Source organism: Schistocerca serialis, chromosome 12, assembly GCF_023864345.2.
Source record: "Schistocerca serialis cubense isolate TAMUIC-IGC-003099 chromosome 12, iqSchSeri2.2, whole genome shotgun sequence".
Lineage (NCBI taxonomy): Eukaryota > Metazoa > Arthropoda > Insecta > Orthoptera > Acrididae > Schistocerca > Schistocerca serialis.
Window position 1 is genome coordinate 134,275,711 of NC_064649.1, and position 16,574 is coordinate 134,292,284.

Consider the following 16,574-nt stretch of genomic DNA (forward strand, 5'->3'; position numbering starts at 1 on the left):
CTGGAAATCAAACTCAGATCTTCTGCTTGCTAGGCAGATGCTCTGACCATCTGCACAGACTATTCTAGCACACTTCGTGTCAGATCAAAACTCACAACTTATCCACACACTACTAATGTAGTGTCCTCATTGCTCGTGGCATTACTCCGGCACAAATTTTCTACTTTTTCCATTGGTTTAAATTAATGTGTGCTCACAGCCAATATCTGTAATTTCTGTGTGTCTTAATTCATAGTGGCTGCTGGATCAAAATGGTGTCTGTTCTCTCAGACATGTCTGAAAGAACAGGCACCAAACATATATAATTAAGCTGAGGATGGCCAATGATCTCTTCGGTGCGGATGCACATCGGGATCGAGGTCTTACGGGGATCGACAAAGTGCCACGAGTAACGAGGAAGATGGGCAAGTGGCACTACGTTTGTAGTGTGTGGATAAGCTGAGGCACGCTAGGGTAGGCCATAACGTTGCAATGACCAGTTTATCTGGGTGGCTTAGTGGTCAGAGCATCTCTGCTATAAGCAGAAGATCCAGGTTTGAATCCCGGTCTGGTACAGATTTTCAACTTTGACCGTAGGTTTAAATCAATCCCCGTGCGCAGACAATGTCTGTAATTCCTTTGTGTTTTGAAAACAATTGTCATCCAAAACTGGACATTCATAAAATTTTACTATACAAATAATATTTTGTGTTACATTATACATTCTGTCAGTATGCTGTTGTGAATCTGCTGTCCTATACCTGTTGCCTAAAACAATGAATACCCACTGTCAAAACAGCTCTGGTATCATCTGGGAGACGTGCAAATGGAACGGCAGGCGCTTCAAGCCACTGAGTGTGCGGGACGGGGCGTCGATGGAGCTGGCGTACCAGCGCTACCTGCAGGAGGCGGCCGTGGGGCAGGAGCCGCCCACCACGGTCCTGGTCGACGGCAAGGTCGAGGTGAGCACTTCCTCACTCATATTCCTGTAATTGTATATCTCTCCTCACTTCTCCTTAGGAGGTACTAGCAATTGCCTCACATAGGAGTGAGTTTCTGTATACAGTGAGGTGACAAAAGTCATAGGACAATTCCAAGTGTGGTGCCGGACCTCCTTTTGCCGGTTGTAGCGCAGCGGCTTGAGGTGGCACAGACTCGACAACTCATCGGAAGTCCCTTGCAGAAATAATGAGCCATGTTGCCCGTATAGTTGTCCACAATTGCAAAACTGTTGCAGTGCAGGATTTTGTGCACAAACTGATCTCCCCGTAAACATTCGACGGGATTCACATTGGGCGATCTGGGTGGCCATATCATTTGCGAGAACTGTGCAGAATGTCTTCAAACCAGTCGCAAACAGCTGTGGCCCGAAGACGTGGCACATTGTCACTCGTAAAAATTGCGTCACAGTTCGGGAATGTGAAGTCCGTTAATGCCTGCAAATGCCCTCCGAGTAGCTGAAAATAAGCATTTCCAACCAGTCATGCAATGAAGGCTTTCACAACTGGATGGTACTGTTGTTGATAATTCTTCCGGGTTATATGGCCGTTGTCCATGGAATTCTTATATTCCTAATGTTTCGTCCAATACTACATTGGACATCCTCGGAAGTATGGCGAGTCCTGCCGACTGACAAGTCGGGCGTCGGAGAGCGGCCTAAATACCCAGGAAAGTGGGTGTGGTCTAGCTTGCACATAGTAGCAGAGAGAAAACTAGTCAAAGATAAAATGTAACTATCGATAATAGTCCGTCGTAGGTAAAAATCGGTTATCGGTTCTGTAACGCCACTGTCCATATCTCGCTTAATTTCAAGGCCTCTTCTTTTCTATTAAAATTATCTTCATGTTTATAAATTTCAATAGCGTCCCTATACAGTCGTGGATAATAGTTCGTGGTAGCACTTAAAATTGTAGTTTCAGAAAACTTAACTACACGGTCACCTGACTGAAGTGCATGTTCCACAACAGCCGATTTATCTATTTTTCCCAGTCGGCAAAGACTTTTATGCTCCTTTACCCTCGTATTCACACTTCTTTTTGTAGTACCAATATAGTCCTTGCCACAAGTACACAGAATTTTATACACACCGCTATGATAATGGTGGCCTTCTATCTTTAACAGAATGAAGTACTTGTCCTATTTTTCTGGTAGGTTTGAATACCGGTTTCACTTTACGTTTCAGCAAAATTTTTCCCATTCGATCTGTAATCTTACTAATAAAAAGTAAAGACACCGTGTTCTTCCATTGCTGTGTACCATCCTTGTCCTTTGGCCTGCTGTAATTAGGTCTTAAAACTCTATTAATTTCTTTGTTCGAGTACACATTCTTTTCGAAGGCCCGTTTCAGACGATTCAGTTCCGTATCCAGATGTTCCGGCGTACAAATCCGTTTTGCCCTGTCCACTAAACTTTTGATTACACCTCTTTTTTTGTGGGTGATGATAGGAGTTCTTACGTAAGTATCTATCAGTATGTGTGGTCTTCCAAAACACTTTATGCCTACACTGGCTCGAGTATCAAAAGTTAGCAGAGTGCCAGGGAAATGTCTCTCTCTTAATATTTACAAAAGCTTTTAGAAGACAGTGAAGTGTAAACCAGTGTCTCGTTCACTCCCCACCCGGCAGGTGGACTTCAATGCAGAGGAGATGATACGGCCGAGCCGGCGCAGGCTGCGCCGCACCTACCACACGGGCCTGTGGATGCAGCTGCGCACGTCGCCGCACCAGACGCAGCTGCATGCCAAGATCAACCGGCTGCAGATCGACAACCAGATGTTCGACTGCATGTTCCCCGTCGTGCTGGCGCCCGTGCCGCCACCCAGGAGCGTCGCTGCCGACAACGGTAAGAGCGTAGAGGAGGGCCGCTCGGGAGTGGTGAGACTTACTGTGCCTGTTTCTCAAAATGAACTTCCATCTGTATGAATGTGGAGGCGGAATTAGTCAAATTTTTCTGGTGACACGAGTATTGTTACTGTGAGAGAACAAACACCAAAACAGTAGTAAATGTACTTGTGAAAGTTGTTTATAGTTTCTTGTAGCTGCAGGACTTTCTTTGTCTTGGCTTAAACAATTAAACTTTGGCTTATGCAGTTTTCAAAAGATCTTTGTAATTGGTATTAGCTGTACACAGAGTGAAAGGAAAAAAGTAAGACATGGGCAAGTTAAATTAGATTTTTGAGAATTTAATGTTGTTGTTGTGGTCTTCAGTCCTGGTACTAGTTTGATGCAGCTCTCCATGCTACTCTATCCTGTGCAAGCTTCATCTCCCAGTACTTACTGCAACCTACATCCTTCTGAATCTGCTTAGTGTATTAATCTCTTGGTCTCCCTCTATGATTTTTACCTTCCACGCTGCCCTCCAAAGCTAAATTTGTGATCCCTTGATGCCTCAGAACATGTCCTACCAACCGGTCCCTTCTTTTTGTCAAGTTGTGCCACAAGCTCCTCTTCTCCCCAATTCTATTCAATACCTCCTCATTAGTTAGGTGATCTACCCATCTAATCTTCAGCATTCTTCTGTAGCACCACATTTCGAAAGCTTCCATTCTCTCCTTGTCGAAACTATTTATCATCCATGTTTAACTTCCATACATGGCTACACTCCATACGAATACTTTCAGAAACGACTTCCTGACACTTAAATCTATACTCTATGTTAATAAATTTTTCTTCTTCAGAAATGCTTTCCTGGCCATTGCCAGTCTACATTTTATATCCTCTCTACTTTGACCATCATCGCTTACTTTGCTCCCCAAATAGCAAAACTCCTTTACTACTTTAAGTGTCTCATTTCCTAATCTAATTCCCTCAGCATCACCCGACTTAATTTGACTACATTCCATTATCCTCATTTTGCTTGTGTTGATGTTCGTCTTGTATCCTCCTTTCAAGACACTGTCCATTCCGTTCATCTGCTTTTGTTTCCTGCACTGCTTGCTCAATATACAGATTGAATAACATCGGGGAGAGGCTACAACCCTGTCTCACTCCCTTCCCAACTACTGCTTCCCTTTCATGCTCCTCGACTCTTAAAACTGCCATCTGGTTTCTGTACAAATTGTAAATAGCCTTTCGCTCCCTGTATTTTACCCCTGCCACCTTTAGAATTGGAAAGAGAGTATTCCAGTCAACACTGTCAAAAGCTTTCTCTCAGTCTACAAATGCTAGAAACGTAGGTTTGCCTTTCCTTAATCTTTCTTCTAAGATAAGTCGTAAGGTCAGTATTGCCTCACGTGTTCAAACATTTCTACGGAATCCAAACTGATCTTCCCCGAGGTCGGCTTCTACCGGTTTTTCCATTTGTCCGTAAAGAATTCGCGTTAGTATTTTGCAGCTGTGACTTATTAAACTGGTAGTTCGGTAATTTTCACACCTGTCAACACCTGCTTTCTTTGGGATTGGAATTATTACATTCTTCTTCAAGTCTGATGGTATTTCGCCTGTCTCATACATTTTGCTCACCAGATGGTAGAGTTTTGTCAGGACTGGCTCTCCCAAGGCCGTCAGTAGTTCTCATGGAATGTTGTCTACTCCTGGGGCCTTGTTTTGACTCAGGTCTTTCAGTGCTCTGTCAAACTCTTCCCTTTCTATAACATTACCTTCAAGTACATCGCCCTTGTATAGTCCCTCTATATACTCCTTCCACCTTTCTGGTTTCCCTTCTTTGCTTAGAACTGGGTTTCCATCTGAGCTCTTGATATTCATACAAGTGGTTCTCTTCTCTCCAAAGGTCTCTTTAATTTTCCTATAGGTAGTATCTATCTTACCCCCTAGTGAGATAAGCCTCTACATCCTGACATTTGTCCTCCAGCCATGCCTGCTTAGCTATTTTGCTCTTCCTGTCGATCTCATTTTTGAGACGTTTGTATTCCTTTTTGCCTGCTTCATTTACTGCATTTTTGTATTTTGTTCTTTCATCAGTTAAATTCAATATTTCTTCTGTTACGCAAGGGTTTCTACTAGCCCTCGTCTTTTTACCTACTTGATCCTCTGCTGCCTTCACTACTACATCCCTCAGAGCTACCCATTCTTCTTCTACTGTATTTCTTTCTCCCATTTGTGACAATTGTTCTCTTATGCTCTCCCTGAAACACTCTACAACCTCTGGTTCTTTCAGTTTGTCCTGGTCCCATCTCATTAAATTCCCACCTTTTTGCAGTTTCTTCAGTTTTAATCTACAGTTCATAACCAGTAGATTGTGGTCAGAGTCCACATCTGCCCCTGGACATGTCCTACAACTTACAACCTGGTTCCTAAATCTTTGTCTTAGCATTATATATTCTATCTGAAACCTGTCAGTATCTCCAGGATTCTTCCATGTATACAACCTTCTTTTATGATTCTTGAACCAAGTGTTAGCTATGACTAAGTTATGCTCTGTGCAAAATTCTACAAGGCGGCTTCCTCTTTCATTTCTTCCCCCCAATCCATATTCACCTACTACGTTTCCTTCTCTCCCTTTTCCTACTATCGAATTCCAGTCACCCATGACTATTAAATTTTCATCTCCCTTCACTACCTGAATAATTTATTTTATCTCATCATACAATTCCTCAATATCTTCGTCATCTGCAGAGATAGTTGGCATATAAACTTGTACTACTGTAGTAGGCGTGGGCTTTGTGTCTATCTTGGCCACAATAATGCGTTCACTATGCTGTTTGTAGTAGCTTACCCAAACTCCTATTTTTTTTTATTCATTATTAAACCTACTCCTGCATTACCTCTATTTGATTTTGTATTTATAACCCTGTATTCACCTGACCAAAAGTCTTGTTCCTCCTGCCACCGAACTTCGATAATTACCACTACATCTAACTTTAACCTATCCATTTCCCTTTTTAAGTTTTCTAACCTACCTGCCCAATTAAGGGATCTGACATTCCACGTTCCGATCCGTAGAACGCCAGTTTTCTTTCTCCTGATAATGGCGTCCTCCTGAGTAGTCCCCGCCCGGAGATCCAAATGGGGGACTATTTAACCTCCGGAATATTTTACCCAAGAGGACGCCATCATCATTTAATCACACAGTAAAGCTGCATGCCCTCGGGAAAAATTACGGCTGTAGTTTCCCCTTGCTTTCAGCCGTTCACCGTACCAGCAGAGCAAGGCCATTTTGGTTAGTGTTACAAGGCCAGATCAGTCAATCATCCAGACTGTTGACCCTGCAACTACTGAAAAGGCTGCTGCCCCTTTTCAGGAACCATACGTTTGTCTGGCCTCTCAACAGATTGGAATGATTCCTTACCCTCTCCCTTAAAACCCATATCCTTTTGTCTTTCCCTCTCCTTCCCTCTTTGCTGATGAAGCAACCTCAGATTGCGAAAGCTTGAAATTCGCGTGTGTGTTTGTGTCTTTGTTTTTATATATATTTTTCCCACTGATGTTATCAACAACATTGTCAATTGTAGTCAGTGTTCATGTGTCACTGCTGAGACACATCTTCGTACTGCTCGTGTGATGTTACTGGAAGCTTTGATGTCTTACTGAGTTATCTTAGGAGGAGTAGAAACATTTGAAATAGTGCTCTTACTGCAGCGGGCTTCTTTGGCTATGGGACTGAGCAGTTTCTTATGCTACAATGTTGTATCTGCATGTTCTTTTCGTGAGTTGCAGGTTCCCAAATGATAGAAAGTTTTTGTGTTCATCTTTGTGTACCAAAGAATTCTCTGACTATTATAGCTTTAGAGTTTTATTTTGATGTGATGGAGAGTGTCTACTGAGTACAAGTAAAAGCAACAGACGAGAGGTGGCTGCTTGCATAACTACGCTGTCCGCTCGCACTAATGCGACCTCCTGTGAGAAGCCTAAATAACCACCTTCTGCAGCACAGACCACTGGAGATGTGCAAGAAGGAAGTCAGTGAGGTTCTGGAAGGTACCAACAGTGATGCCAAGCCAAGCCGACCCAACTTTAGTGCTGTGCCTAGCTGCTGTAGGTTTCTCAGCTGAGGATACGTAGCACGAGCAGCCCGATCGAGGTGGTCTCGTGCCTTTTCAATTGGGTTTAAACCCAGAGAGTTTCGTAACTACAGGAGTGTGATACTCTCTCTCGGTGCTCTTTGTATCGTGCAGATAAGCTTTGAGCTGTGCGACACTTTGCATTGTCCTGCTGGTAGATGCCGTCGTACCGAGGAAAACCAAACTGCGTATAAGGTGGAGGTCTTCCTTAAGGATAGATGCATACATGTTTCAACTATTGTGCCTTCCAGAATGACGAAATCACCCAGGGAACACCACAAAAACGTTCCCCAGATCATAATGCTCCCCCCTCCAGCCCGGATCCCTTCCTTACGTACGTACGTTAATGGCTCTCTGTTCAGTGGACCATAAAACATATTCATCTACATCTACACGATTACTATGCAATTCACATTTAACTGCTTGGCAGAGGGTTCATCGAACCACAATCGTACTATCTCTCTACCGTTCCACTTCCGAACAGCGAGCGGGAAAAACGAACACCGAAACCTTTCTGTTCGAGCTCTGATTTCTCTTATTTTATTTTGATCATCGTTCCCACCTATGTAGGTTGGGCTCAACAAAATATTTTCGCATTCAGAGGAGAAAGTTGGTGACTGAAATTTCGTAAATAGATCTCGCCGTGACGAAAAAGTCTTTGCTTTAATCACTTCCATTCCAACTCGCGTACCATATCTGCCACACTCTCTCCTTTATTGTATGATTATATGATAGCGGAACAAACACTGGTAGCAGTTACTTCTGTAAAATATCTGGGAGTATGCGTACGGAACGATTTGAAGTGGAATGATCATATAAAATTAATTGTTGGTAAGGCGGGTACCAGGTTGAGATTCATTGGGAGAGTGCTTAGAAAATGTAGTCCATCAACAAAGGAGGTGGCTTACAAAACACTCGTTCGACCTATACTTGAGTATTGCTCATCAGTGTGGGATCCGTACCAGGTCGGGTTGACGGAGGAGATAGAGAAGATCCAAAGAAGAGCGGCGCGTTTCGTCACCGGGTTATTTGGTAACCGTGATAACGTTACGGAGATGTTTAATAAACTCAAGTGGCAGACTCTGCAAGAGAGGCGCTCTGCATCGCGGTGTAGCTTGCTCGCCAGGTTTCGAGAGGGTGCGTTTCTGGATGAGGTATCGAATATATTGCTTCCCCCTACTTATACTTCCCGAGGAGATCACGAATGTAAAATTAGAGAGATTAGAGCGCGCACGGAGACTTTCAGGCAGTCGTTCTTCCCGCGAACCATACGCGACTGGAACAGGAAAGGGAGGTAATGACAGTGGCACGTAAAGTGCCCTCCGCCACACACCGTTGGGTGGCTTGCGGAGTATCAATGTAGATGTAGATGTAGATAATACAAAATGAGCTGCCCTTTTTTTGCACCCTTTCGATGTCCTCCGTCAATCCCACACAGTAATATTCTAACAGAGGACGAACCAGTGTAGTGTAAGCTGTCTCTTTAGTGGACTCGTTGCATCTTCTAAGTGTCCTGGCAATGAAACACAACCTTTGGCTCGCCTTCCCCACAATATTATCTGTGTGGTCTTTCCAACTGAAGTTGTTTGTAATTTTAACACCCAGGTACTTAGTTGAATTGACAGCCTTGAGAATTGTACTATTTATCAAGTAATCGAATTCCGACGGATTTCTTTTGGAACTCGTGTGGATCACCTCACACTTTTCGTTATTTAGCGTCAACTGCCACCTGCCACACCATACAGCAATCTTTTCTAAATCGCTTTTCAACTGATACTGGTCTTCGGATGACCTTACTAGACGGTAAATTACAGCATCATCTGCGAACAACCTAAGAGAACTGCTCAGATTGTCACCCAGGTCATTTATATAGATCAGGAACAGCAGAGGTCCCAGGATGCTTCCCTGGGGAACACCTGATATCACTTCAGTTTTACTCGACGATTTGCCATCTATTACTACGAACTGCGACCTTCCTGACAGGAAATCACGAATCCAGTCACACAACTGAGGCGATATCCCATAGACCCGCAGCTTGATTAGAAGTTGCTTGTGAGGAACAGTGTCAAAAGCTTTCCAGAAATCTAGAAACACGGAATCAACTTGAGATCCCCTGTCGATAGCGGCAATTACTTCGTGCGAATAAAGAGCTAGCTGCGTTGCACAAGAACGATGTTTTCTGAAACCGTGCTGATTACGTATCAATAGATCGTTCCCTTCGAGGTGATTCATAATGTTTAAATACAATATATGCTCCAAAACCTTACTGCAAACTGACGTCAATGATATAGGTCTGTAGTTCGATGGATTACTCCTACTACCCTGGTGCGACCTGCGCAATTTTCCAATCTGTAGGTACAGATCTATCGGTGAGCGAGTGGTTGTATATGATTGTTAAGTAGGGAGCTATTGTATCAGCGTAATCTGAAAGGAACCTAATCGGTATACAATCTGGACCTGAAGACTTGCCCGTATCAAGCAATTTGAGTTGCTTCGCAACCACTAAGGTATCTACTTCTAAGAAACTCACGCTAGCAGCTGTTCGTGTTTCAAATTCTGGAATATTCCATTCGTCTTCCCTGGTGAAGGAATTTCGGAAAACTGCATTCAATAACTCCGCTGTAGCGGCACAACCTGAAAGTGGTTATTGGACGCTGATATCCAACATAGACGGTGATCACATTAATGCGCCCGGACTGTGTATTCGTGACCACAGCCAATGAAAGTGAGATCTAATGTGATCGTGAACTCTGTTTTACAGCGCTGAAGCCCTTCGCGGAGGTGAGCATTGTGCAGAGGATAATGGAGCACAGCCCTGTGCAGCAGTTCAAGTACTTCAAGGTGCTTATCCAGGAGTTCCACATAAAGCTCGACTTGGGCTTCATCAACAGCCTCATCCAGCTGTTCATGGCGGACGAACTCAGTGACGCGCAGGAGGTAAATGTGTGTGCTGTACTGATCAAATTAATTGATGCTCTTCGTCTGGTGGAGTTAGAGTAGTTTATGCACTCAATTTACTGCAGTGACTCTAGTTACCTATAATTATTCCAAGTATTTCAGATTTGTCTTTGCGAAACCTTAAATTTTGGTAACAGCATTTATAAGGACATTTGTTTGAATAAATGTTGTTTTGAACTAAAACGCCATTTAATTTGTTTTCAGGCAGAACAGTTTGCAGCCGACTTAAAGGTGGTCGAGGAGCCTCTCCAGAGTCACGTGTCGATGCAGTCTTCACAGGAGCAGAAGAACTTTTACGATCTCCTGCACTTCTCACCGCTTAAGGTGAGATGCTGCACGTGAACCGAGCAAACTATTATGATGCGTAAATATTTTTTAGTGTTCCCTTAACAGAAATCATTTTGGCTCATTGTAAAAAAGTGTTATTTAATAAAAACTTAATTGTATTTCTCTTTAATATTTGGAAACGTTGTCAGTTTGTAGTCTGTGCATCCCTAGGGGAAGAGATCAATATTACAGAAAGTAGTTTTGATGCAAAAAGGTTCTCGTAGACCTGTTCTCTGTATCCAGTGGTAAAAAAAAAAAAAAAAATAAATAAATATATATATATATATATATATATATATATATATATATATATATATATATATATATATATATATATATATATATATATATATAAAAAACACCTGTGAACAGTTGCTACATTTATGGAGTACAGGGCAGTTAAGATTAAACTTTCACTACTTCAGGGGAGTTGGAACGCCCTATCCCAACAGTGTTAAATTTAATGACATGGCTTCCCTGTATTTCAGGAACTACTGTAACCATTGACATGAAACTTTTACAGGACATTAAACTATATTTTCTGAGTCTACTGAACTACAATAATTGCATTTCAGACGCTGCTTTTGGAAATGCAATTTTTTAATTGCACAGTTAAAATTTTGTGCACTTTTTGTACATTATCGTAAATAATTTTAATTTTACATAACATTATGTTCTTCTTTTAGTTTAGTTGACTCAGGATATGTACGTTATTACTCACTGAAAATTTGAATACTCTAATCGAAGTGGTTTCTGAGATTTAGGGAAAAATGCAACAGGAAATGTAAGTTTTCAGGAATGGCTTCTGAAGTTCCAAAAGACTGTAACTTACTCAACATATGTTTAATTGTGTATTTTTAGTCACTCGGAAGCATTCTGCACCGTACTGAATATCATCCTCTTGATCTTTTTCCAAGTTTTTTCTTCTTTATTGGCTCCTTAGTGGCCAACTGTGCTGCATACACTGCTTTATCGATGCGAACCTTGTCCTTCCATGCAATTTCTCTGATGCCGTTTGCTCCAGGGTTAATTCCCATATGATGTAGCACTTTCACCCTACCAATGTTGCCATCATTAAAAGCAATAACAGTATCACTGACACCGCATGGCTAATTGGGATTTAGAGTCTGACCGTGCAAATACTTCTTCAGTAACTCAGGATTTGCCAGGTCTCTGTAAATAGGTTTTATGATACTCAAGACTGCTGCTGGGATGGAATATTTATGGCTGTATGAACTCTTTGAGTTCTGGGTGATGCGGTAATTGCACCACAAATCAGGTCCAGGAGGGCAAAGGTGGTGTACTTGTTTTTCAGCAGTTGACAGTCTGTGGAAAAAGGTAGCCCATAATGCCTGCTTCATTCCCAACAATCCTCAGTATTATTTCTAATGGCCGTCCCATAATACTGCCATAGTTAATCAATCATTTTGTCTGTCAGCCTGCCTGTTATGGTTTTACCATCAGAAAGTTTCTTGTCTTTCAAACTTTGTTTCAACTTCCTCAACCTGGTGCCCATCCTCTTCTGGACATGACCTTTATAACACAGCAATCCACAGCCTTCTATATAAATAATTATCAATTTTATTAGATCTGGAAGTAATGCATGTAACAATTTTTTATATTTTCAACTGGTGTAGCTTATATTTAAAAAAATAAAATACTTTCCATGTGAGTTTATATATACAATCATTTTATTCGGAAAATTGCAAATTTTTTAATGAGATAAAAATCCAAAAATGTAAAAAAGAATTTTCCGTTCTAACTGCCCTTAAGTCAGTGTAATGCAAAAGTATTTACTGTATGGGTACCCAACTTCGTCAGTGTAGATGCAAAACTACTTACCATACGGGTACCCAACTTCACAGGAATGATGCTCAGACCGTGCACTGCAAGATTTGCATTGTTAGTCGTGTTAGAGTAATGACTTGCCACTAACAAGGGGACAGCAGCACGACCATGGGGTCGGGGATTTGTCCGCAATTTTGTGTTGTGAACGAGGATCCCTAACACCTCATGTGGTTAAAATATTAGGACGCACTACTTGGAAAATCCCGAGAAAAATCAATCCAAAGTTTCTTAGGCGCCTTATGAGTACAAAATGTTAGTCCACTGCCGAGCCGCCGTCTGGCATACATCGTTAGCGCTCAGACCCTTATGCCAAAGGTCTCGAGTTCGATTCCTCCTCCGGCACTTTTTTTTTTCTTCTATTGCTTGCAAAATTGCAGTGCATTGTTACAGGAGAATCGTGAAATTAACTCCTGGGAAGATTGTATAAAAATTCATTCTATAATTCACCATCAATTATCGTCACCAATATTCCGAGACATGATTCAGTATGCCTGCTTTGCCTCAAAATTGTCAGAAACTCGAAACATTTTTGTAAATGTTAATTGGGCGTGTTTTTGTACAGATTTATTGCAAATGCTCTGTGATTGTAAAAAATCCGCTTTTATATGTTGCGCAAGATGTCGCAAAAATTATTGCTTCATTTGTTTTAATGATAATTACCACTGCAGTTCTTGTTTGTAATAATTATATGTATAAAAATTGAATGTTTTCCAATTGACTTTGTTATTCTGATTAAAAAGGCAATGTTTCTCCTCATATACTTTACAATGAAAAATGGAAAACCCACCGCCATGAATTATGTTGTTGTACAAAAAGAAAATAATTTTTATACAATCAATTTGTTAAAGGTAATGTAGGTTTTTGAATCTTTCTGAATAATTGGTGGAATAACCAAAGAAAATGAAACAGAAGGGGGAAAAAAGTGCCACAGGAGGAATCGAACATGAGACCTCTGGCGTAAGACTCCAAGCCCTAAATGCCTAGGCCAGACGGCGGCTCGGCAGTGTACTAACATTTTATACTCATAAGGCACCTAAGAAACTTTGGATCGTCCTAATATTTTAACCATGTGAGGTGTTAGGGGTCCTCTTTCACCACACAAAATTGCGGACAAATCCCCGACCCCATGGTCGTGCTGTCTCCTTGTAAGAGCAGGTGGTGGTACAGCGACATAAGGTCGAAACACAAGCATACGTTTCCATTACAGCTGCAGGCAGTGAACATGGGTCTGGATAACCAAAGCTGTTTCATCAAAAACAATTGCAGTACAGCTGCTGTTCTTTGCAAGTATTGACGCATTAAAGGGATACAAACAGGTCCTCTTCCCACACTATGGTTGAAGAATGTGAATTAGAAGTTGGAATTAACTGGCAGTTTGGGGACTGGGTGAGGCAAATGGCCAATTGTGCTGAGGCAGGAAATGCTGATCGCAATGTGCGATCTTCGAGCAGTGTCTAGTAATAGCTGAATATTACACGCTCCACATTTCGTAAAGTGCTGCAAACAATAGCTAAGTGGTATCTGTACGAACTTTCAGCCTGTCACGGATTTAAATTACCATCAGTTTGAGCACTGTTTGTAAGCTGGAATGTAAACATGGTATGCACTTAAAAGATGTTATCATCCCAAGTGGAAATTAAAATGTGGGTTTTTTTTTTTTTTTTTTTTTCCCAGTGGTACATTCATTACTTCTCTTCCACATGTCCTCCCAAATGCTTTCCCAGATTTTCATTGTCCTACAATCACTCATTTTTCATGAGACTCTTCTCAAGTAGTGAAAGTAGGCTGAGAACTTAAGACAACTTTCAATATATTTTGGAGAGAATGTTTATAGAGTATGGCAGCAACCAGCCACAATTTACATTTGACTGTCTTTGCTGAAGGAGCGCTATTACCAGTCCCTGATTTGCAAATTCCTCACTGCTTTTACCAAAATATGTGGTAGATTGTTGTAGAGGTGAGTTGTCCAAAGGGTAAAAAATAAGTAAACGTTTTCAAGGGTTGGCAATAATTTGCACTACAAACTCATGTTAGGGCATAACTTACCTGAAATGACTGCTTGTAACATTTGTTTTCTACTTCTTTCTGCAATGAATGTCATTGACATTGTTCTTGATATTTCCTCCTTCACTCACAGTGGTTTCATTTTTATTAACATTTGTTGAACAACAAGAATAATAAGTTTGTTTGTGTGGTCATCCACTGCAGCAAGCACAGAAATACTTGTTTTATAACATCTATTCTTGCTGCAACGTAATTTATTTTTCCCAGATGCATTTCACCTTTTTCTTGCTGTAAGGTGTCTTAACTGGGATCTATAACGATACAGTTTTGTTATTTTTAGATTATCAAACAGTTCACGTCATGTTTTTTATGTAAATAAGCAATTAGTTACAGTTTGTTGTGATCTGAGAAATAGATCACAGCATACTGTAAGTTATTACTTATTTACATAAAAAAAAAACCATGATGTGAACTGTTCAATAATCGAAAAATAACAAAACTGTATCATTCTAGATGCCTTAAAGCGAGAAAAAGGCGAAACACTTCTGGGAAAAATAAATGAAGTTGCAGCAAGAAAAGGTGGTTTTATTCACAAAACGAGAACAAGAATAATGATTGAAATGCACCACATATGCACATATCATCTGACATTATGTTCTCTAGAAACTTATCACCTTCAATTTAAAACCATTGTTTCAGGTTCAGAACAAACACACATTGGCATCTTTAAGGACTTACCAGTTATCTTATGACTCAGCTCAAACACAGTTTGTGTGTCTAGACTCATAAAACGCACAGTTTGAATATTGATTTTTCACAAATTACCAATTTTCATGGTTTTTCTTTTTTTTTTTTTTTCATTTTCGGTTTATACAATGATGTAGTGCATAAGTTAAGATTTCAGGCTGGGGTGATGAATAGGGGGTCACTTGCACTGACTAATTTAATCTGTTCAATCCACTTACATGCGCTTCCACAGCTTAAACATCTTTCACTGTACTATTTGAGCATTCTTGAATAAATTCCCGACTTTTTCACATATAGTTTTATCACTGAATGTTTCTCTCCCATTGTATGTGTTCATACAGAACTGATATTTTGAAATGAACAAAATAGGTTATGTTTGCTTTTATTTTTTTTCAAATAACTGATAAAATTGCCTGATAGTTTGCCAACTTTTCCTACAGTTTTCTCCCCTAATGCAGTTTTTCTTGTTAGTTACTGAACGTCCTTCGTACAGTGAAGATATCTGGAAGAATCTCGAACTATCAGATCTGTCTCGTTGTCCAGAGAGTTGCTGATGAATTGAGCTTCATTTAAGGATGAAGTACCACAGCTTCCATCTTTGCTGCCGGTCAGCCTGTCATGAAACATCATTACATTCATCCTTTCGCAGAAGACCTTCAACCTTGTTCCACATCAACTAAGACAGTACTCCAGAAAGGAATGTGCTTTTAGCTGTAATAAATTAAAAAAGTGTATTTTATCAACAAAATGTTGACAAAACATGAAACATGCTGTACTTCTGTTCATAATCATCTCTCTTATTTCAGCATTTGTCATAAGTGTCCATGAACTTTAGAATTCATGTGTTGTAGTTGGCTGTCTTCAGTTCATTAAGTGAGTTGTTTATTGCAGTTTTCACCTCAACGTCACTAACAAAATGCTTCCAGCACGTGAGATCTTTATGAAAAAGTTTCTTATACAACTTATGTCGATTATTCAATAATCCGTGACAAGTGATGGACATGGACACAATTCGAATTTTATTATGCATGTTTATTTGCCCATTCTCAAAAATTTCACAATATTTTCAAACATTTTATGTGTTTGTTTGTTTCTGTATCACTGTACACTACCCTGAATCGGTAGTAAATTTATGCTGATTTCAATTGCAAAAATCAAATGACACAGTGTTTCTTTTAATCAAATACCTAATACACAACAATAACTTGTTTTAACTCCCACAGCTCTTTATGATGAGATGGCTAGTAAATCATTTGACCTCCGATAGAACGCTAATACTGTCTCGCACTTTGGGAATGTGGAAGGAGCTATTGGCTGCCGAATTACCTGTGTTGGTTATGTCAGCTGTCACCATGTGGGTGACTTCCTGGATACAAGTAGAAGTAAGAGTGCTTAATCCAGCTTGTCTAACCAGTGCCTGTCCTGTGACAGGTGCAGCACAACTTCTACATCTTCAGTTACTCAACATATATGATCTGTAAGGCACGGTACGGTGAATGACAGAGGGACTTTGTACCATTTTCTTTCGTGTCCTGCTTTCAAGTTGAATGAGGGGGAAAAAAGCATTAGAGGTTTGTGCCTGTGCAAGTGAATATAATAAGTTTCCTTGCAAGACAAAAGCTTCTGTACACAAATTGGCTCAGCTTTAGAAAACGTTGACTTTGGGAAATCAGCTTAACCTTTAGTTGGACACTGTCCGATGAACTGTCGGTGAATGGCGAGAGGCAAATTCCGTATTCCTAAAAGTGTTTAG

At 40.7% G+C, this 16,574-nt stretch overlaps 1 protein-coding gene across 1 annotated transcript in view; it reads left to right on the forward strand.

Moving 5' to 3' along the window:
* LOC126428046 (intermembrane lipid transfer protein Vps13) overlaps positions 1–16,574 on the forward strand; it is a 487,343-nt gene that overhangs the window by 410,328 nt on the left and 60,441 nt on the right. Inside the window, exons 50-53 of the mRNA XM_050089923.1 lie at positions 779–941; positions 2,604–2,820; positions 9,699–9,874; positions 10,100–10,219. Coding sequence (XP_049945880.1) covers positions 779–941; positions 2,604–2,820; positions 9,699–9,874; positions 10,100–10,219 — 676 coding nt within the window. The remainder of the gene's footprint in view (positions 1–778; positions 942–2,603; positions 2,821–9,698; positions 9,875–10,099; positions 10,220–16,574) is intronic.